General features: G+C 43.4%; 1 protein-coding gene across 5 annotated transcripts in view; it reads right to left on the bottom strand.

The window, feature by feature from the left end:
• Nucleotides 1–382: 382 nt before the first annotated feature.
• Nucleotides 383–23,971, bottom strand: part of LOC124275297 (nardilysin-like) — a 64,675-nt gene continuing 41,086 nt past the window's right edge. For all 5 annotated transcript variants that reach the window (XM_046710783.1, XM_046710784.1, XM_046710781.1 and 2 more), the window contains 11 exons: nucleotides 8,901–8,984; nucleotides 8,231–8,297; nucleotides 7,613–7,740; nucleotides 6,695–6,854; nucleotides 5,377–5,451; nucleotides 4,920–5,063; nucleotides 4,280–4,416; nucleotides 3,476–3,566; nucleotides 2,357–2,473; nucleotides 1,584–1,673; nucleotides 383–1,082 (listed from right to left, as the gene is read on the bottom strand). In XM_046710783.1, coding sequence (XP_046566739.1) covers nucleotides 888–1,082; nucleotides 1,584–1,673; nucleotides 2,357–2,473; nucleotides 3,476–3,566; nucleotides 4,280–4,416; nucleotides 4,920–5,063; nucleotides 5,377–5,451; nucleotides 6,695–6,854; nucleotides 7,613–7,740; nucleotides 8,231–8,297; nucleotides 8,901–8,984 — 1,288 coding nt within the window. In that variant the 3' untranslated portion in view covers nucleotides 383–887. The remainder of the gene's footprint in view (nucleotides 1,083–1,583; nucleotides 1,674–2,356; nucleotides 2,474–3,475; nucleotides 3,567–4,279; nucleotides 4,417–4,919; nucleotides 5,064–5,376; nucleotides 5,452–6,694; nucleotides 6,855–7,612; nucleotides 7,741–8,230; nucleotides 8,298–8,900; nucleotides 8,985–23,971) is intronic.

The raw sequence follows: 23,971 nt of genomic DNA on the forward strand, positions 1-23,971 counted from the left end.
ATCATATACCCATCAGCATGAACATCATATAATCAGTCTAAATGGGCCAGTCCTTCACAAACGTAGTCAAATCAGAACCTGAACATGTCCTGGTTACCATTCCACAATGTGATCTTAGCTCCACAATTTGTTGTAAGTCTTTGTTAAAGCAATGTGACCTTTAATAATCACGCCGGTAAGATCCCTTTCTGGGACAGGGTAAAATGGTAAGACAAAAGGTAAGCACTAATACATTCCAGGATGTAGTTAAGATGGTATGAAGGAGAGTCGAGCATGGTTTGTTCATGGAAGAAAAGTGAAATTAGTTTTGAGAGTTATTCTTAGTTTTCCATATGTTGTCACAAGACAAAAAAATAATTAGTATGGTTCAAAATGAGTCCAGGTATTTATCTGAATGAAGATAAAACATACTGGCTAACAGGGGATGGGTAAATTTATGAGACTTTCCAACACCTCACAGTGATCCATGCATGGTATCACTGCTTCATCACCTTCAGAAGGAATGTTGGAAGGAAACCAACACCAGATGCAACTCATACAGTGAAAATGGTGAGCAAGTAGGTTTTGAACCACTTTTAGCACTTTTCTAGCCATTTCGACGCATAGGCCACCAAGAATAACTACAATTGAGGGCAATTGGACTCTGGGACAGCTCCAACAAATGTAAATATCAACAAATGGGTGATACAGAAGCACTGCGTACTAGCACACATCTTTTTCATTTCATCATGAAATTTAACGATCATGTATGACAATGCAGTTGTTCAGTTGCATATCAAGACATAAATAAACCTTGAGCTCTTCATAACAGAAAAGTCCCTCATTGTTGACATTAAAAGTAAAATAGGATCACAGATGCTTTAAAACTGCCTAAACGACTGGTTCTGTCACAATGAGATTGTTGTGTATGGGAACTGAGCAAGTCCTTGCTTCAAGTGAGGTATGTCTGTGATGAAGGTGGCCCCATTAACCTCTGGCTGCAGGAACACCAGAGCTTGTGCTTCCTTCTCAGGCACATCTGGTTCACCTTCCCCGCCCTTGTTTTCTGTGGGTACATCATTGCTGTCTGTCTTCCCTTCAACCTGGAATAGTATGAGATGAATAGTGGTTTCAGCTGTATCAGCAACTTTGTAATATTTTGTAGCAAATGTAATGATTTGTCGTATTCTGTTCTGAAGCAGTCTGTGACAATAAGTTTGGAGTCTATCACCCAGAATTTGGCTCTTTGAATCATTCTAAGTACATTTTAGTGTTACTGTATGGATTTTAATAGCTGAACTTACTAGACTGAACATAATGTCACTAGACTCAGGCTTAGAACTAGTGGCTGATTTCACAAACTGTGAATCTGTGTTTTTAGGTCTGAACAAGTAGCCAAACCAATTTCAGACATGTCACCACTGGGGATTGGTGCTGACCCATGCAAGTCAAGCTGAAGGGATCCATGTTGTATATACACTAGTAGCTAGTTCCATGGGAGTCTTCCACTTCTAGATTATCTATTTATTACCATTTGGTTTGTTTGCATACTCTTAGCACCTTCTCTTGTGAATGTTACTCAGAGCGAGAAGCGGCTGACCTACCTGCAAGCTGAGTTTCCTCTGTCTGGCATCTATGTACTGGTTATACCACTCCTTGAGTTCATCTTGTGTCACAGTCTGCAGTATCGCAATCTGTGAACATATCGGTACATCTCAAAACTCTCAATAATTTCTCTACAAGATATTGATCCCAAATATAACATATGTTACATTTGACCACTTTCTATATGGCATTGTGTAATCATAGCTTTCGGCTGTGGGAGCCGTGCCAATGTACAGTTATCAGAGGGGTACACAAAGTCCGCAGTCCAGACTACCAGTTGTCCGATTTCCATGTTTGTGGAAGTCGTGGTGGCTGAGCGGGTTAGGCGGCTGACTTTGTGTGCTGGCGAGTAGGTGCCTGATTCTGAGGGTGTGGGTTCGAATCCCATATGGGACTCAACCCCAAAAGTACTAATATTTGTACTTGACTAAGAAAGTGTAATCCCAAATATAACATATGTTACGCTTCATGTAATGTCCATCTTAAGAGAAGGCAATATTATGAAATGTGTGGAACATACATCGAAAACCTATGTTTCTATTCATAAAACAAAGCGTTCTGAGAAAGTAAATTTACCAAATTGTTTTCAGATAAAAGGGAGCTACCCATAAATGAGAAAAATATTTTCAGGCAATTGTTTTGCACACATTCATTCAAGATACTGTCTGTGGCTTACTTTAACACATTTCCAAGGGGAGATAACCAGGAACAAAAATCCATGTACCACTATTTGGACAGTTACAGACCATGCTGTCTACATTGATAGACCCACCTCCTTCTCCAGCACATCAAACACGTAGGACTTGTCGTGGATCTCCCTCCAGAGTCGAGTCGCCTCCTCCCCAAGATGCGTGTCCTCAATTGTCTTGTTTGTGATCAAGGAATCAACCTAACAGACACATATTGTTTTACATTGGTTCTCCAGCTATCCTATGTCAAACTCCATTTTGTTCATATAATTTCAAATTCCGTGTTATTTCCTTTAGGTTTACAATGCAACATGACAGATGAAAGTTGTTACTAATAACAAGTGTAAGAAGGAAATCAACATACTGTGGGAATCTGTCATGGAATGTTACCTTGACCAGGGAGTCTGTGTGTGTGTGAGTGAGTGAGTTGGGTGAGTGAGTGAGTGTAGTTTTACGCCGCACTCAGAAATGTTACAGCTATATGGCAGCGGTCTGTAATAATTGAGTCTGAACCAGACAATCCAGTGATCAACAGCATGAGCATCGATCTGCAGAATTGGGAATCGATGACATGTGTCAACCAAGCCAGTGAGCCTGACCACTCGATCCTGTTAGTCGCCTCTTACGACAAGCATGGGTTACTGAAGGTCATTCTAACCCGGACCTTCACAGGTAGAGTGAGTTGTGTTCATCACTGCTTTGAACAGTATTATAATAATGTCAGGTTGATGTTGGAGGAAAGCCTGAAGTGATGTAGGTATCAGACATTTAGCACTGTTGAGAAATCTATGATCACAGGTATGCTGCTGACACACCTTGAAACATAAACAGGGCAAACCAGGAAGTGAGCCCACAACCCAAGTTCCTGGCATCCCCAAGGGACAGAACTCCACAGAGTGAATTAGAGAACTGGAACCCTGATGTAGGAGGAAAGTTTGAAGGGATGCAGGTCAGGGATGTTTTGTGAAACCCACAAGTGTATGTAATGGTGCTGACAACTGAAGGCTCATAATTAGGGTGACTGAGTGATTCAAACCCAGATAATACCATTCAGCATCTCTCAAGTAAATAACAAAGGTGGTGCCTTGTACAACTGGGCCCCTTGCTGGAATGTCTAAAATGTGCCATTTCTTCCTTTATGTGCCATCTTGTGTAGTTGAATAGCTTAAATATATTTATATAGTCAAGTTGGAAGGTCTCACCAAGCTGTCGAACTCTTCCTCAGTCATTGCATGAAGAATTCCTCGGAATTCCCCAAGAAAGTCTGCCATCAGCTTCTGCACATCATTCATGCTGCAATAAATACAGAAATAGCTGATGTAAATACTGAGGCTCTAAATATCGCTAAATATTTCTCTCCAACCTGTGAATCTATGAGATGCCGGACTATAGCTGTGATATCAACATGATAAATGTATCACACAGAAAATGAGTGAGTGGGGATGCCATACAAACAGAATTTCAGGTACATGACTGCACTTCAGCTTCATGTGTGAGAAAACTCATAGTTAGTTAAAGATGTCTACCTCTTTGGTGAAAGGGGCGGTGGGGTAGCCTAGTGGTTAAAAGCGTTGGCTCGTCACGCTGACGATCCGGGTTCGAATCCCCACATGGGCACAATGTGTGAAGCCCATTTATGGTGTCCCCCCCGTGATATTGCTGGAATATTGCTAAAAGCGGCGTAAAACCCAACTCACTCACTCACTTTGGTGAAACACAAGCATCAGGGTCAGTAGAAATCTACGAATCCATAACAAGTAGATCCTGATGCAACCATGACATGAATCATTACACAGTAATTTCCAGCCTTTCAACAACTGAGCTAACATTCCCCAATGTATCGATAGCATCTCTAAGAACAACAGTAGTTAATCACTTGCTATCACATGTAATTTGTATATGCAATAAATATTTGCAACACTAATCATTTTAGACCTCCATGATATAGAAATAACACTTCTAAAGATAAATATCCTCCAGCTGGTCAATCACACTGTCTCAGTCACCTGTGTTTGCTTGACTGGCTCTCCACAGTAACAGACAATCCCAGAATGCCATTGGTCACCATGGAGTAGCAGAAGACACTATAGCCCAGCTGGTGTTTGGTTCGTAGAAAGTCAAAACAGGGTTCTTTCATCCGTGTCTGAAATCACCCAAAACCAAGAAAATGAACAAAACAAGAATGGTTATGATTGGTTAAACACTCTCGTCATCCAGCATCTAGGCGGTATGGTAACCTAGTGGTTAAAGTGTTCGCTCGTAACGCCAGAGACCAGGATTGGATTTCAGACATGGGTACAATGTGTGAAGCCCATTTCTGGTGTCCCCTGCCATGATATTGCTGGAATATTGCTAAAATCAGAGTAAAACTAAACTTACTCACTCCTACAGCATCCAGTCATGACAGCCTGTACATAATCGATAATAATCAACAAGAACTCACTGGTGTAAGATGCTACACAATCAGGTTCATCAGAAAAAAATATCAACTTAAACTGTGGGTTCCTATTGAGCCTTGGAATTAGACATGATTGTAAATAGTGTTTTAAGTTTGAGTATCCTATTTTTAATCTGAAGTTAAAGATGAATACATGCTAACAATAAATTAATTAAGAAAGGGGGTTATGATTCAACGTTAGCACGAACCAGCAGTAGTTCATTGATACAAGACTTCCTAAGGTTGCCTGGTTCAGACTGGTAGTAGTCGGTGATGCAGGAGTTACAGTCGTCCCTGTTGACGCTCTCCACCCGGCAGGTCAGCTGGCCAGTAGGTAACTGTAGCAACAGTTTCTGAAGCATCCAAATGTAACAGTTAGCTATGTCTAAACACATACCCGGCAGGATCCACCACCACTAACTTCAAATAAGGGACCAGTCACTGATTACAGGAGAAGTACTGTACATAAATATCAATTCATTTCCTGCAGACAAAACCACAATGCTTGTCATGTTTTTTTATGATTCCTCACCTTTAAGCAATAGATCCAATTAATTTTTGTTTAAAATGAAAGAAAGTTTGAGCAATAACTATACAGTTTAATTTTCTTTGACCCTCCCTTCACAGTCATCTGTTTCTCTAAGCCAGTCCAAGTGTAAGCTATACCTTGGGTATACGCTCTGTCGGAAGTGGCTGTGAGCAGAGTCTCTTCTGAATGTAGTCCGCCATCTCAGTCACCTCCTGCACAGATGGTGGAAAACAAAGACACAGAAATAGATATGGATTCAAAGTCTAGAAATGTTCTGGAGCACTGTAGAAATGAAAGTGCATGAATGTGTTTCTGAAATATGAACAATTGTTGCTTTGCAGATATTTCACATCATATAACCTGTGGAGTAGACATTTCGAGGGGTTTTCAACAGCATGTCATCAATGATAGAATGTAGTAGACGAGTGGTCGTACATTTGATGGTTTCTTGTTAAATTAGTATATGAACTTTGACTGGTTAGGATAGGATAAAAGGTTAACATTTGTCACTGTTTATTTCATAGAGCAGTGTGTAACAATTAAGGTTGTGAAATGACACAGCATTCAATAAATCGATTTAATACCCTAATCCAACAGTTTAATATGTCTAATGGTATTCTCATGTTGATTCAAGACCGGACACTGACATCTGTACCATGTGTTGCCATTAATTACATGGGACCTGTTTTATGCCAAAATTCCTATTCTTAATATAAGCCTATGGTAGTTACAGCGTGCTTCATGGAACACATTCTCTTCCAACAGAGGTTACTTGTCATATCTTCCTACGAACCTCTGTTCTAATATGGCCATATTTCCCGGTTCTTGGAAAATCCCTAGCGGCAAAACATCGCAACACGAATTATCTGCATTCTTTTTATCCAATCAGAACATGTGTTACATCGACTTAGATCCAACTTCTCTAATACAAGCAAAGGTGGGGCCACAAATATCCCTCCTCTGCTGGGGACTTGTGTTGATGTGACACACATGACATATAATGGCTACCTTAACGAGGCCATTACATGACTGAGTTCTGTCTATAAGAAACGGATGCGCATCGCGCAGGAGAAGAGGTTCTAGTTTTTCTGAAGCATACGGAAATTACCGAGGCCTTGTGAAGGATCACTTTTGAAATGTCACTGATTGCACTACTAAATCCTGGATTGCAACCAAAAATCACACCATGAAAGGGCCGTATTAGAACAGAGGCTCGGTAATCCTGACAAGTAACCTCTGTGGGAAGAGAATGCATGGAACAGTGCCTTTGCTAAATCTTTCTTGGACAACATCCCTAAATCTAACATTTCCAAGCCAGTTTATTTATGGGTAATCAACATGTCAACATATTTTTACTCATTCAGAGGAAATTAAAAGATAAAATCAAAACCTGTTAGTAGAAGTTCATATTTTGATAAGTTAAAATGGATTGAGAGAATAAACAAACACACATACCTCAGGTCGGAAATTCCCTATAACAAATCCTTCAATGAAAAGTTGACTCTTGAATTTGCTGAGGAAGGCTGTGAGCTGGGGGAGAGTCAGGTCTGAAATCAGACGGTACCGGTCGGGTAGTGCCTGGGTACTTGGATCTAACATGGCGAACCGCAACATTCTGAAATACATCAATGGCTTGTGCTGACATGAAATCAACACATGAAGTAGGGTACATTCCGATTTCATCAACTTGTGAGATGTTTGTCTATCAAAGCTATAAAATCATGTCTGGATAAAATCTTTAATTACCAATGCAGAAATATAAAACAGTGACAGATATACAAGAGAGATCAGGCATAACATCTATAACTTAAAAACCTCCAGTGTTGGTAATATTCCAGATATACTGGACCAGGCAGTAAATAATCAAATCAGGACTACAAAATCCAGTGATCAATATCATGAGTATATATCCATGCCATTGGGGTATGGTCACAAGCAAACATGTCGCCTCCTAACCTTACAACCAGTGCATGTTGCTAGGGACCTATTTGATCCCCAAATGGGGTAAAGCTGTTTTCAGTATTATGCAGGTTCAATTTTCCCACCTGTGAAGGTCATGGTCAGAATATTGATCTTCATTAACCCATGCTTGTCGTAATAGGCGACTAACAGGATCGGATGGTCAGGCTTGCTGACTTGGTTGACACATCTCATAGGATCCCAACTGCGCAGATTGATGCTCATGCTGTTGATCACTGGACTGTCTGATCCAGACTCAATTATTTACAGACCTCCGCCATATAGCTGGAATATAGCTGAGTGTGACGTAAAACTAAACTCACTCACTCACTCAATTTGCCCATTCAAAATGTTTGATCATAATATCACTTATCTAACCCATCTATATTGTTGTAATCAGGTTCAGTGACAAACCTTGCCAATTCAAAAGGTTTGATCATCTCATTGTAGAATGCCTTCTGTAACTGTGTCTTGATGGCTTCAAACAACTCTGGGCTACACACGAAGTCAGCGATATGGTCGACCATACACCGGAACAACAGCTGCAACAGTAGCAGAGTATCTGACTCAATGTCAACGTCCAGAAACAAAGGAATTTCATCAATAAATATACTGCAAGTGTTTTTGTGGCATTTGGATGGCAAACCAAACAACATTTTCTTGCATTAATGTCCCATAAACCTACAGCAGATATGCCATGCCCATTAGTTGACTACTGTTTGCAGATTGGTTGAACATAGAGTGGGAGGGGTTTGTGCTGCATCATTGTCTTGCAGCATTTTTTTTGTATCATTGTCTATATGTTATGTGTTAATTATTAATTAAGTAGTCCGTGAAGTTATTACTGCTGAGAAAGATATAAATAAGGACTGAATTCATCTTATTTTTCGTTTTTACAGAGGTATAAACATAAAACCAACATGCACACTTTGCACATTGTGTGCACAGCGTCATGAATGGGGTAAACCATTTTTTTACCTAATGACTTAAATGTAATGTAATTTAGTGCATATCCTGAAAACTACAACTTACAGGCATCTTGTGACTAAATCCCTCCATGCTGATGACGATGCCGGTAGGAAACCCCTCCACCCAGTACCTGCAACACACAAGCATGTCATGACTATAATCAGCAGCACTCTGCTCAACACAACACAGTTTTGTAATTACTGATTTTATACATCTGATAAACAAATAAAAAATCACAAATGTGATCTAATACAATATTTGAATAAATCCTCTTTATAGATCTGATAAACAAACAAAAAATCACAAATGTGATCTAATACAATATTTGAAAAAATCCTCTTTCCATCACGAGTGAATGAGTGACATTAGTGTTATGCCACTTTTAGCAATATTCCAGCAATATCAAGGTGGGGGACACCAGAAATGCTTCACACATTGTACCCATGTGGGGAATCAAACGTTACCGTGATGACAAACACTTTACCCACTAGGCCACCCCACCACCCCTTTTTACATCAAGACTAAGAAAAGAACATAAAACCAAAGTCAATCAATTTGAGAGGGTAAGTAACTCATGGAATATTATTCCCAGAAACATTCTAAGTAGCATATTCCTTTGTTTTTGTTTCCCCACAACTGATGTTTAGGAGACCATTTGTTTTGTACACATGTTAGTGAGGGTCACCCTGTGGAATGTTCAATGTCCGGTATCAGGAGGAGCATGGTGACCTACTCATATCCGGCCAGGACGGCAGGGTAGGCTGCCTCGGTCAGGATGTTCAGCAGGATGTTGATGAAAAGGTCATTCAGGGTGGCACTGTAACAGTTAATGCATGCATATATATACAAAGAGGGTACCGTAAATTACCATAGATAAGCCGAATTTTGAAGACCAAAAAGTGCGGTCTATAAAAGGGGGTCAGATTATCTACAAGTAACACTTTCTTCAAACTTTTTTCTGGTGACAGTATGAAAACGAAATTGTATCGTTTCGCGTGAACGAACAAGAGTGAGTGAGTGAGTGAGTTTAGTTTTACGCCGCTTTTACCAATATTCCAGCTATATCACGGCGGGGGACACCAGAAATGGGCTTCACATATTGTACCCAGAACGAACAAGAGAAAACGATTTTGTCAGTGAAGACGTCAAATTTTCATTTAAACATCACTAGGCAAGACTATTATGTGTAAAAGTTGAGGTTGTACACAACAATCAACTGAATGTTACAGCCATAAAATATATTGAAAGTAATTCTGTGGCATTTCATTGGTAAACTAAGCATGAAATTTTTAGAGTAAAATTAATATTTTATACTTATCCTGACTCATGCTTATTGCTTGTCTTCTTCTTAGTACTAATTAGTACTCACCACGAGTTACCTCCCTTCCACAAGCGCGGGAACGAGGGCGCCACCTCAACCCATGTGCCTCACTCTCTCCTTTTGTTTCGAGCCCGACACTTTATTTTTCCGAAGAAATCCAAAGTGTTAAGTGGGGAGGACGGGAGGGCTTACTTCATGAGTCAGGATAAGTATAAAATATTAATTTTACTCTAAAAATTTCATATTTTTCCTTATCCTGACTCATGCTTATTGCTTGTAGAATCCGACCGAAAAGGAGGTGGGAATATATATACTTTGGATTTTAATAATTAGTGATTTGAACTGCGATGATTGTAATAACCCTATGGGAACTTCATAAAGGCACTGAACTGATGAATTCCTGCTGCTTAACTTATCAGCTGCCATATAAAGGTTATTACAATTTATTGAATATGATAAAAATATATACAACATTAATGTAAGCTGAAGCTATTAATGTGATAGTATAAACTTCTGTGAGTTTATAGTGGATACTTTTATAAATGAACCAAAGTATTAAGCTTAAGATATGCATATATTTAAGCTATAATAGTATAGTACTGTGCTTAAGATATAATTATAACTTAAGCTGTATAATAGTAACCAACTCCTTAGAGTTTGTTAGCTAATACACTTATGCATATGACCATATGACTGAGCTTAAGGATTGATGAAACTTACGCTGAACATATATATAATAGCAAAACTCCTAGGAGTTGTAAGCTTATATATAGTATGATATAAAAAACCATAGTACTGAGCTTAAGACAATAAATTAAACTTAAGCAAAATTTATAGATAGCATGTAGCTATTAGTACTTTGTTATCAGATAAGTATAAAATCTGTAAGATAGACTTATCTTCTCCGTGGAACTGTCAACTGTTGAGCGAGGACCATGGGACCGAAATGGTGGATACCTGAGACGTCCTCGGTGGTGATATCTCTCAGATAGTGGTTGGCAAACACCATATCGGATCTCCAGTAACATCCCTCCATTATGGTATTCAATGAGCAATTCCCATGTAGAGCTGAGAGTTGAGGCTAAGCTCTAACTCGTGAGGATTAGAAGCTCTTGGAGGGTCGAGTCCTGCAGCCTTGTAGGCACGTAGTATGACAGTTCTGATCCAGATAGAGATAGTAGAATGCATTGAGACTTCCGTCTGCGTAGCTGTAGATATAGGGATAAATAATCTCTTGAATTTCCCTCTGCTCTGTTTGGATCGTTGGAGATATATTTTCAGTGCTCTCACTGGGCATAGTGATAGATCCATCGTATCATGCGGTCCAAGTATGGATGAGAGAGCTGGGACGTGGAATAATCTGTCTGGTTGACCTGGCAGTTGGTTTTTCATTTTAAAATCCCAGCGAAGTCCCAGATGAGCGATGTTATGAATATCATCAAAGCGTGTTCTCTCGTAATCCAATGCGTGAATCTCTGACATCCTGGCGGCCGTAGCTAGTGCTAGCGATGTTATGAATATCATCAAAGCGTGTTCTCTCGTAATCAAATGCGTGAATCTCTGACATCCTGGCGGCCGTAGCTAGTGCTAACAGGAATAAGGTTTTGTGGGTCAGTGATTCAAACGATGTAGATAGCAATGGTTTATAAGCCTCACTAGTGAGGTGTTGGAGCACTATATTTAGATCCCAGGCTGGAGCATGAAACTTCCGTTTCTGATCCTCCAATCGGAACGCTCGTAACAAAGCGAGTAACTCTGGTGTTTGTTAACTTGACGCCCGTTCGCATAGTTATGACAGAACTTATAGCTGCAAGATAAGTGGACAAGGTTGAGCCTTTTAGATTCTTAGTTTGCAGTAGATAACATAAGAAATCTGCCACTTGAGGATGTGTAGCATATCTGGCTGTAAATCCTTTCTTAGCAGCGTAATTGACAAAACTGTGCCATTTGTCATCGTGATAAGTTACGAAGTTGAGTTCACGTAGTGCAAAGCTTTGACCGCTTTAGCTGCTCTGGCAGAATAACCTTTCTTATTCAGACATGCCTTGATACAATCCATACGTGAAGTTGGAATGCTTCTGGTGTTTCGTGCACTTGTTTGGTGTGCGGATGTATCAATAGATTGGCGCGTTGTGGGAGTTGAAGAATTGGTTTTCCCATTACTTGAATGAGATCTGGAAACCAAGTTCTCGCTGGCGAGTAGGGCTCGACCAAAATGAGATGGAGGCTCTGCGTTTGACTGATTTTCTGTAAGACTTGTGGGATCAACGCTGGAGGCGGGAAAGCGTACGCGTTGAGTCTCTCCCACGATATGCTTAGTGCGTCCGTTGCCCATGCTAGTTGTCAGTTGCTTGTTGAATCGAGTGGCGAATAGGTCTATCAGTGGAGATCCTATTTCCATGATTATTTGATTTAATATCTCTGTGTGGAGCATCCATTCTGTCGGCGACGGTTGGTGTGGCCAAGAGACAGCGTCTGCTAATACATTCTTTGCTCTTGGAATGATACAAGCTCTGACGTGTATGTTTAGATTGTCGATTAAATCGAACAGTCTGAAACATCGAGCCAGTAGGTTCTGTGACCTTGTTGAACCTTGTTTGTTCACATAAAATGCCACTGTTGAATTGTCTGTGTGAACCATCAACTGAGCGTTCTGTAGTAGGTTGCTCCAGTGACTTATGGGCGTTTATGGCTGCTTGCATCTCTAGCAGATTTATGTGACATTTGCTCTCTTGATTGCTCCATAGGCCTGACGCTGTCCTGCCAACAAGGTGGGCTCCCCAACCTTGTAGTGACGTGTCTACGTAGAGATGTGTTTTCGATTCCGGCTCTACTAAGGAGACGCCTGCGCAAACATTCAATCTCTTGGTCCACCAGAGTAGATGTGGTTTGACATAATCTGGTAGACTGAATGGTAGAGGGTCCTCGAGATGAGCATTGATGAGGACTTGTAACGGACGAATTGAAGCCTGCCTCTGACTGTCAAGTCTTGAGCTGATGTGAGTAGTCCCAATAGGCTCTGCCACACTGTCGTGAGTGGTAACGGAGAGAGTAGGGCTTGAGGAATAAGTTGTTGGATCTTGATCCATCTGTCCTCCGGGACTACAATACGATTCTGAGCTGTTAGAAATCGTATACCTAGAAATTGCAGATCCTGCGTTGGTTCTAGGTCCGACTTGAGTAGATTTACTAACCATCCTAATTGTGTTAGTAGCTTGATTATAAAGTTCAGCTGTAGTCTGAGATGCTGTGGATCTGGATCCACTTGTATACCGTCGTCTAGGTAAAAAGCGCTGTGAAGTCCTTGACGATGTAGGTATGAGACAATAGGCTTGGTCACTCTTGTGAATACCCAAGGGGCCGATGTGATTCCGAAGGGAAGAACCTACCATTGATAATGTTTCCTGTCTTGGATAAATCTTAGATATTTCCTTGAGTTGGGATGAATCGGAATGTGTAAATATGCGTCTTGCAAATCTATGCTGGCCATGTAATCTTTGGGACGAATTAAATGCCGAAGTTGCGGTAAGTGTATCATGCGAAACATTGGTGATTTGCATAGATATTCTCTTTTGAAGATGCTCATGTTGTATATGAGACGAAACTTCTCCTTGGAATTTTTCTTCGGCACTAGGAAAACTGGGGAGTAGAAACCTGGTACGATGTTTCTTTGATCCAGAACTTCTAAGGCCTGTTGACTGGGGTTGACTGTTAACGGAGGCTTGGCCTTGAGTTGTATTAGATATCCGTGCTGTAGGATGTTGGATACATATGGATCTTGTAGTATTCCCCAGTTTTCCCAGTGTAGCTGAAGGCGTCCACCCACTTGAGACGGTTGTACTGGAACGGCTGGGGGTGGAAGACTCCAGTCGTTCCGAACCTGAATTTCATCGTCTAAATCCACGGGCACCTCTGGATGATCTGCCTCTAGCTGATCCTCCCCTAAATTTGTTGTATGGGCAACGAAAAGAATCCTTGGGATCTTTAGCTGCAGCTAATTTCGTGTTCCTGCGGCTTTCTGTAGCCCGAAAACTAAGACTTGCCCGAAGTATCTCTGTGTTGACTGTTTAATGACGCTCGCTAAGGTATCCATGGATCTGATCATAAGTACCTCTCTCGAAGTCCTTTAGATACTTCTTTGGAGACCTTGTCTATGTTGCCACCAAACAGTAAGGGCTGATGACCATGGAGCTGTGTATAGAGATTCTGTAAATTGCTTATCCCAAGAGCAGGAGGCTAGTAAGCCTTGGCCTAATTTGAGCCATGGTAGTAGTTTCAGTAAGGGCTGACAGGTGCTCTGTAAGAAATTGGTGGTCTCTTTTCTGCATGAGTAGAGCTGAGTAGATCATTCTATCTTCCTCCTCTGTAGAATTCTTGAACTTGGTGATGAGAGTTTCATTAATCGTTCTAGATCTATTCAATCCAAAGAACATTCTCCTGGAGATGGTATCTAATTGAGTGAATTTGCGATCGTCTACTCTGTAACTTCTGGACTTGGCATCGCTGATTAATTTAAAGTTGTCATCAATATCCTAGGCCATGAAAAAGGGGTCCATATTGTGTCCAGCAAATTTCTTGGCATTGAAGACCGGGAAATGTGTAGATTGGACTTTCAAAGATTTGGAACAGGCTGTATCCAGATTAGCTGGTACCACTGCAATCGGGTCAATAGGAGGTAAGGTGATATTGTCTACATCATCATCCTTCATCAGGTAAGTCTGAGTTGAATTCTCGTTCTTCGATGGGGAAGCAAGTTGTAACTCATTCACCATCCAGTATCTAATCTCAGCATCTGAGAAAAAATGATACCTTCTTCCTCTGATGTAGGGTCACATAATCGGAGTCCTAGATCTGTAGGAAGATCTAGGAGAGGACTGTGGTGAACGGACTGACGAGTGGCTAGTGTAAGGAGACCTTGGAGGAGACATCCTCGGTGAACGCTGGGGACTTCGCGAAGCTCTTCTAAATCTTCTGGGCGAGGTAGATATCGAGCCACTTAGCCTTCGCGACCTTCGCGAATGTATCGAGTCAGTGTCCGAATCGACATATGAGCTTGCTTCCCTGTGAAACGACCTCTGTGTTCTACAGGGTGTGGGCTCAGCTGGCGCTCATTCTCCACGCATGTCCCTCGCAACTGAGAGGCTCTAGCTCTTCGCTGGAGGCTGCCTGGGACTTCCATGGCGATCGCTATGGGCTGGTTGCCCCTTGCCGGCGGAGGCGCTGTGGGCTCTGGGGCCCTACGCGAAGCCAAGGCGAGCTCTGGGGCCCTGTATGACTTATTATGGGTTGGGCTCTGGGGCCTCTGTAAACCGTAACGGTCCTCCATCAGTCTCATGATTTGGTTAACCAGGTCGTCTGGGACGGTCTGCGCTGGCGTTGAGGGTGGCCTTTCTGTGAAAGTGACGGGACCCTCAATCATAAACTCAGGCGTCAGCGTAGGCATCTCTGGTTGCGTGTTGATCTGCTCTGTAGTGACGGTAGCAGATACTGGACGTTTCTTATGACGTACATCTGGAATGATAATCGGAATGTCATCATCATATAAACATAATTCTGAGACAGGTAGAATATCGAGGCAAAATTATTTGTAGCTTTCGTAGATTTCCTTTGACGGCTGTGGACCTGGGGGTTCTAAGCGTCACGTTGAGATGATGTGGACGCTTTCCTAGTCTTAGACTGTGAAGACGGAATGTCTAGAGATGCAGGTCGCTTGGACATAGCGGACTGCGCCCCACGCTTATCCCGAGGGAAACTCAGGCAGGCCACCAGCCGGTATGGTCGTCAGTCAACAGTTGACAGGGTATATTAGCTTCCGATCTATTAGCCATGACTGAAGATTGTTTGCGTAGATTTAACTGCCTTCCGCCTCAAAACGGAACATAAATATTTATCAAAGGCAGAAATTGGTAAATTAATACATAATTTACAAAGAGAAACAATAGAACATGGAGTAATGCAACTAGGGCATTTTAAATGTGGATCGGTAGCGGAATAACGTAGTTTACAACCTGTGCAGATTCTCATTAACGTAAACTGCTGAACAAACACGGCGAACCATGAATAAAACAGCAGAAACACGACTAATAATCAGTTGTTGAGTTGTATTAGATATCCGTGCTGTAGGATGTTGGATACATATGGATCTTGTAGTATTCCCCAGTTTTCCCAGTGTAGCTGAAGGCGTCCACCCACTTGAGACGGTTGTACTGGAACGGCTGGGGGTGGAAGACTCCAGTCGTTCCGAACCTGAATTTCATCGTCTAAATCCACGGGCACCTCTGGATGATCTGCCTCTAGCTGATCCTCCCCTAAATTTGTTGTATGGGCAACGAAAAGAATCCTTGGGATCTTTAGCTGCAGCTAATTTCGTGTTCGTGCTTTCTGTAGCCCCTAAAACTAAGACTTGCCCGAAAGTATCTCTGTGTTGACTGTTTAATGACGCTCGCTAAGGTATCCATGGATCTGATCATAAGTACCTCTCTCGAAGTCTTTAGATACTTCTTTGGAGACCTTGTCTATGTTGCCACCAAACAGTAAGGGCGATGACCATGGAGCTGTGTATAGAGATTCTGTAAATTGCTTATCCCAAGAGCAGGAGGCTAGTAAGCCTTTGCCGACGAGCCATGGTAGTAGTTTCAGTAAGGGCTGACAGGTGCTCTGTAAGAAATTGGTGGTCTCTTTTCTGCATGAGTAGAGCTGAGTAGATCATTCTATCTTCCTCCTCTGTAGAATTCTTGAACTTGGTGATGAGAGTTTCATTAATCGCTCTAGATCTATTCAATCCAAAGAACATTCTCCTGGAGATGGTATCTAATTGAGCGAATTTGCGATCGTCTACTCTGTAACTTCTGGACTTGGCATCGCTGATTAATTTAAAGTTGTCATCAATATCCTAGGCCATGAAAAAGGGGTCCATATTGTGTCCAGCAAATTTCTTGGCATTGAAGACCGGGAAATGTGTAGATTGGACTTTCAAAGATTTGGAACAGGCTGTATCCAGATTAGCTGGTACCACTGCAATCGGGTCAATAGGAGGTAAGGTGATATTGTCTACATCATCATCCTTCATCAGGTAAGTCTGAGTTGAATTCTCGTTCTTCGATGGGGAAGCAAGTTGTAACTCATTCACCATCCAGTATCTAATCTCAGCATCTGAGTGAGTGAGTGAGTGAGGTTAGTTTTACGCCGCACTCAGCAATATTCCAGCTATATGGCGGCGGTCTGTAAATAATCGAGTCTGGACCAGACAATCCAGTGATCAACAGCATGAGCATCGATCTGCGCAATTGGGAACCAATGACATGTGTCAACCAAGTCAGCGAGCCTGACCACCCGATCCCGTTAGTCGCCTTTTACGACAAGCATAGTCGCCTTTTATGACAAGAATGGGTTGCTGAAGACCTATTCTACCCCGGATCTTCACGGGTCTCTCAGCATCTGAGAAAATGATACCTTCTTCCTCTGATGTAGGGTCACATGTCGGAGTCCTAGATCTGTAGGAAGATCTAGGAGAGGACTGTGGTGAACGGACTGACGAGTGGCTAGTGTAAGGAGACCTTGGAGGAGACATCCTCGGTGAACGCTGGGGACTTCGCGAAGCTCTTCTAAATCTTCTGGGCGAGGTAGATATCGAGCCACTTAGCCTTCGCGACCTTCGCGAATGTATCGAGTCAGTGTCCGAATCGACATATGAGCGCTTGCTTCGCGAACGACCTCTGTGTTCTACAGGGTGTGGGCTCAGCGAAGCGCTCATTCTCCACGATGTCCCTCGCAACTGGAGAGGCTCTAGCTCCTTCGCGGAGGCGGCCTGGGACTTCCTTTGCGAAGTGATCGCTATGGGCTGGGTTGCCCTTCGCGGAGCGCGTTTGTGGGCTCTGGGGCCCTACGCGAAGCCAAGGCGAGCTCTGGGGCCCTGTATGACTTATTATGGGTTGGGCTCTGGGGCCTCTGTAAACCGTAACGGTCCTCCATCAGTCTCATGATTTGGTTAACCAGGTCGTCTGGGACGGTCTGCGCTGGCGTTGAGGGTGGCCTTTCTGTGAAAGTGACGGGACCCTCAATCATAAACTCAGGCGTCAGCGTAGGCATCTCTGGTTGCGTGTTGATCTGCTCTGTAGTGACGGTAGCAGATACTGGACGTTTCTTATGACGTACATCTGGAATGATAATCGGAATGTCATCATCATATAAACATAATTCTGAGACAGGTAGAATATCGGAGGCAAAATTATTTGTAGCTTTCGTAGATTTCCCTTTTGACGAAGCTGTGGACCTGGGGGTTCTAAGCGTACGTTGAGATGATGTGGACGCTTTCCTAGTCTTAGACTGTGAAGACGGAATGTCTAGAGATGCAGGTCGCTTCTTGGACATAGCGGACTGCGTCCCACGCTTATCCCCCGAGGGAAACTCAGGCAGGCCACCAGCCGGTGGCGGGTCGTCAGTCAACAGTTGACAGGGTATATTAGCTTCCGATCTATTAGCCATGACTGAAGATTGTTTGCGAGATTTAACTGCCTTCCGTCTCAAAACGGAACATAAATATTTATCAAAGGCAGAAATTGGTAAATTAATACATAATTTACAAAGAGAAACAATAGAACATGGAGTAATGCAACTAGGGCATTTTAAATGTGGATCGGTAGCGGAATAACGTAGTTTACAACCTGTGCAGATTCTCATTAACGTAAACTGCTGAACAAACACGGCGAACCATGAATAAAACAGCAGAAACACGACTAATAATCAGTTGTTGAGTTGTATTAGATATCCGTGCTGTAGGATGTTGGATACATATGGATCTTGTAGTATTCCCCAGTTTTCCCAGTGTAGCTGAAGGCGTCCACCCACTTGAGATTGTACTGGAACGGCTGGGGGTGGAAGACTCCAGTCGTTCCGAACCTGAATTTCATCGTCTAAATCCACGGGCACCTCTGGATGATCTGCCTCTAGCTGATCCTCCCCTAAATTTGTTGTATGGGCAACGAAAAGAATCCTTGGGATCTTTAGCTGCAGCTAATTTCGTGTTCCGTGCTTTCTGTAGCCCCGAAAACTAAGACTTGCCCGAGTATCTCTGTGTTGACTGTTTAATGACGTTCGCTAAGGTATCCATGGATCTGATCATAAGTACCTCTCTCGAGTCTTTAGATACTTCTTTGGAGACCTTGTCTATGTTGCCACCAAACAGTAAGGGCGATGACCATGGAGCTGTGTATAGAGATTCTGTAAATTGCTTATCCCAAGAGCAGGAGGCTAGTAAGCCTTGCCGACGAGCCATGGTAGTAGTTTCAGTAAGCGCTGACAGGTGCTCTGTAAGAAATTGGTGGTCTCTTTTCTGCATGAGTAGAGCTGAGTAGATCATTCTATCTTCCTCCTCTGTAGAATTCTTGAACTTGGTGATGAGAGTTTCATTAATCGTTCTAGATCTATTCAATCCAAAGAACATTCTCCTGGAGATGGTATCTAATTGAGCGAATTTGCGATCGTCTACTCTGTAACTTCTGGACTTGGCATCGCTGATTAATTTAAAGTTGTCATCAATATCCTAGGCCATGAAAAAGGGGTCCATATTGTGTCCAGCAAATTTCTTGGCATTGAAGACCGGGAAATGTGTAGATTGGACTTTCAAAGATTTGGAACAGGCTGTATCCAGATTAGCTGGTACCACTGCAATCGGGTCAATAGGAGGTAAGGTGATATTGTCTACATCATCATCCTTCATCAGGTAAGTCTGAGTTGAATTCTCGTTCTTCGATGGGGAAGCAAGTTGTAACTCATTCACCATCCAGTATCTAATCTCAGCATCTGAGTGAGTGAGTGAGTGAGGTTAGTTTTACGCCCGCACTCAGCAATATTCCAGCTATATGGCGGTCTGTAAATAATCGAGTCTGGACCAGACAATCCAGTGATCAACAGCATGAGCATCGATCTGCGCAATTGGGAACCAATGACATGTGTCAACCAAGTCAGCGAGCCTGACCACCCGATCCCGTTAGTCGCCTTTTACGACAAGCATAGTCGCCTTTTATGACAAGAATGGGTTGCTGAAGACCTATTCTACCCCGGATCTTCACGGGTCTCTCAGCATCTGAGAAAATGATACCTTCTTCCTCTGATGTAGGGTCACATGTCGGAGTCCTAGATCTGTAGGAAGATCTAGGAGAGGACTGTGGTGAACGGACTGACGAGTGGCTAGTGTAAGGAGACCTTGGAGGAGACATCCTCGGTGAACGCTGGGGACTTCGCGAAGCTCTTCTAAATCTTCTGGGCGAGGTAGATATCGAGCCACTTAGCCTTCGCGACCTTCGCGAATGTATCGAGTCAGTGTCCGAATCGACATATGAGCGCTTGCTCCGCGAACGACCTCTGTGTTCTACAGGGTGTGGGCTCAGCGCAGCGCTCATTCTCCACGATGTCCCTCGCAACTGGAGAGGCTCTAGCTCCTTCGCCGGAGGCTGCCTGGGACTTCCTTTCATGAAGTGATCGCTATGGGCTGGGTTGCCCTTTGCCGGAGGCTGTTTAGGGCTCTGGGGCCCCACGCCTTGGGCCTGGGCGAGCTCTGGGGCCCTGTATGACTTATTATGGGTTGGGCTCTGGGGCCTCTGTAAACCGTAACGGTCCTCCATCAGTCTCATGATTTGGTTAACCAGGTCGTCTGGGACGGTCTGCGCTGGCGTTGAGGGTGGCCTTTCTGTGAAAGTGACGGACCCTCAATCATAAACTCAGGCGCCAGCGTAGGGCATCTCTGGTTGGCGTGTTGATCTGCTCTGTAGTGACGGTAGCAGATACTGGACGTTTCTTATGACGTACATCTGGAATGATAATCGGAATGTCATCATCATATAAACATAATTCTGAGACAGGTAGAACATCGGAGGCAAAATTATTTGTAGCTTTTCGTGAGATTTCCCTTTGACGGCTGTGGACCTGGGGGTTCTAAGCGTGCGTCTGAGATGATGTGGACGCTTTCCTAGTCTTAGACTGTGAAGACGGAATGTCTAGAGATGCAAGGTCGCTTCTTGGACATAGCGGACTGCGCCCCACGCTATCCCCCGAGGAAACTCAGGCAGGCCACCAGCCGGTGGCGGGTCGATCAGTCAACAGTTGACAGGGTATATTAGCTTCCGATCTATTAGCCATGACTGAAGATTGTTTGCGAGATTTAACTGCCTTCCGTCTCAAAACGGAACATAAATATTTATCAAAGGCAGAAATTGGTAAATTAATACATAATTTACAAAGAGAAACAATAGAACATGGAGTAATGCAACTAGGGCATTTTAAATGTGGATCGGTAGCGGAATAACGTAGTTTACAACCTGTGCAGATTCTCATTAACGTAAACTGCTGAACAAACACACGGCGAACCATGAATAAAACAGCAGAAACACGACTAATAATCAGTTGTTGAGTTGTATTAGATATCCGTGCTGTAGGATGTTGGATACATATGGATCTTGTAGTATTCCCCAGTTTTCCCAGTGTAGCTGAAGGCGTCCACCCACTTGAGACGGTTGTACTGGAACGGCTGGGGGTGGAAGACTCCAGTCGTTCCGAACCTGAATTTCATCGTCTAAATCCACGGGCACCTCTGGATGATCTGCCTCTAGCTGATCCTCCCTAAATTTGTTGTATGGGCAGCGAAAAGAATCCTTAGGATCTTTAGCTGCAGCTAATTTAGGTGTTCCGTGCTTTCTGTAGCCCGAAAACTAAGACTTGCCGAGTATCTCTGTGTTGACTGTTTAATGGCGTTAAGCTAAGGTATCCATGGATCTGATCATAAGTACCTCTCTCGAGTCTTTAGATACTTCTTTGGAGACCTTGTCTATGTTGCCACCAAACAGTAAAGCATGATGACCATGGAGCTGTGTATAGAGATTCTGTAAATTGCTTATCCCAAGAGCAGGAGGCTAGTAAGCCTTGCCGGCGAGCCATGGTAGTAGTTTCAGTAAGGGCTGACAGGTGCTCTGTAAGAAATTGGTGGTCTCTTTTTCTGCATGAGTAGAGCTGAGTAGATCATTCTATCTTCCTCCTCTGTAGAATTCTTGAACTTGGTGATGAGAGTTTCATTAATGCGTTCTAGATCTATTCAATCCAAAGAACATTCTCCTGGAGATGGTATCTAATTGGCCGAATTTGCGATCGTCTACTCTGTAACTTCTGGACTTGGCATGGCTGATTAATTTAAAGTTGTCATCAATATCCTAGGCCATGAAAAGGGGTCCATATTGTGTCCAGCAAATTTCTTGGCATTGAAGACCGGGAAATGTGTAGATTGGACTTTCAAAGATTTGGAACAGGCTGTATCCAGATTAGCTGGTACCACTGCAATCGAGGTCAATAGGAGGTAAGGTGATATTGTCTACATCATCATCCTTCATCAGGTAAGTCTGGAGGTTGAATTCTGGATTCTAGCCGATGGGGAAGCAAGTTGTAACTCATTCACCATCCAGTATCTAATCTCAGCATCTGAGTGAGTGAGTGAGTGAGGTTAGTTTCGCCGCGCACTCAGCAATATTCCAGCTATATGGCGGCGGTCTGTAAATAATCGGAGTCTGGACCAGACAATCCAGTGATCAACAGCATGAGCATCGATCTGCGCAATTGGGAACCAATGACATGTCAACCAAGTCAGCGAGCCTGACCACCCGATCCGTTAGTCGCCTTTTCACGACGACAAGCATAGTAAGCTTTTATGACAAGAATGGGTTGCTGAAGACCTATTCTACCCCGGATCTTCACGGGTCTCTCAGCATCTGAGAAAATGATACCTTCTTCCTCTGATGTAGGGTCACATAGCCGAGGAGTCCTAGATCTGTAGGAAGATCTAGGAAGAGGACTGTGGTGAGCGGACTGGCCAGTGGCTAGTGTAAGGAGACCTTGGAGGAGACATCCTCGGTGAGCGCTGGGGACTTCAGCGAAGCTCTTCTAAATCTTCTGGTGAGGTAGATATCGAGCCACTTAGCCATGACCGCCCAGCGAAATGTATCGAGGAAGTCAGTGTCGAGGTCGACATATGGCTTGCCCATGAGCGACCTCTGTGTTCTACAGGGTGTGGGCTCAGCGGTAAGCTCATTCTCCCGCGATGTCCCTACGCAACTGGAGGCTCTAGCTCTTCAGCGGAGGCTGACCTGGGACTTCCTTTTGAAGTGATCGCTATAGGCTGGAGTTGCCCTTAGCCAGCGGAGAAAGCGTTTGTGGGCTCTGGGGCCCTACGAAGCCAAGAGCTGAGCTCTGGGGCCCTGTATGACTTATTATGGGTTGGGCTCTGGGGCCTCTGTAAACCGTAACGGTCCTCCATCAGTCTCATGATTTGGTTAACCAGGTCGTCTGGGACGGTCTGCGCTGGCGTTGAGGGTGGCCTTTCTGTGAAAGTGACGGGACCCTCAATCATAAACTCAGAAGCGTCAGCGTAGGCATCTCTGGTTTAGCGTGTTGATCTGCTCTGTAGTGGCGGTAGCAGATACTGGGCGTTTCTTATGGCGTACATCTGGAATGATAATCGGAATGTCATCATCATATAAACATAATTCTGAGACAGGTAGAATATCCGGAGGCAAAATTATTTGTAGCTTTAAGTAGATTTCCTTTTAGCGAAGCTGTGGACCTGGGGTTCTAAAGCGTCGCGTTGAGATGATGTGGGCGCTTTCCTAGTCTTAGACTGTGAAGGCGGAATGTCTAGAGATGCAGGTAAACTTCTTGGACATAGCGGACTGCGTCCACGCTTATCCCGAGGAAAACAGGCAGGCCACCAGCGGTGGCGGTCGATCAGTCAACAGTTGACAGGGTATATTAGCTTCCGATCTATTAGCCATGACTGAAGATTGTTTTGCGAGATTTAACTGCCTTCCGTCTCAAAGCGGAACATAAATATTTATCAAAGGCAGAAATTGGTAAATTAATACATAATTTACAAAGAGAAACAATAGAACATGGAGTAATGCAACTAGGGCATTTTAAATGTGGATCGGTGGCGGAATAAGCGTAGTTTACAACCTGTGCAGATTCTCATTAAGCGTAAACTGCTGAACAAACCGCGGTGAACCATGAATAAAACAGCAGAAACCACGACTAATAATCAGTTGTTGAGTTGTATTAGATATCCGTGCTGTAGGATGTTGGATACATATGGATCTTGTAGTATTCCCCAGTTTTCCCAGTGTAGCTGAAGGCGTCCACCCACTTGAGGCGGTTGTACTGGAGCGGCTGGGGTGGAAGACTCCAGTCGTTCGAACCTGAATTTCATCGTCTAAATCCACGGGCACCTCTGGATGATCTGCCTCTAGCTGATCCTCCCTAAATTTGTTGTATGGGCAGCGAAAAGAATCCTTGGGATCTTTAGCTGCAGCTAATTTAGGTGTTCGTGCTTTCTGTGCCTTGAAAACTAAGACTTGCCGAGTATCTCTGTGTTGACTGTTTAATGGCGTTAAGCTAAGGTATCCATGGATCTGATCATAAGTACCTCTCTCGAGTCTTTAGATACTTCT

Source organism: Haliotis rubra, unplaced genomic scaffold, assembly GCF_003918875.1.
Source record: "Haliotis rubra isolate DU_JTF1 unplaced genomic scaffold, ASM391887v1 Scf2, whole genome shotgun sequence".
Taxonomy (NCBI): Eukaryota; Metazoa; Mollusca; class Gastropoda; order Lepetellida; family Haliotidae; genus Haliotis; species Haliotis rubra.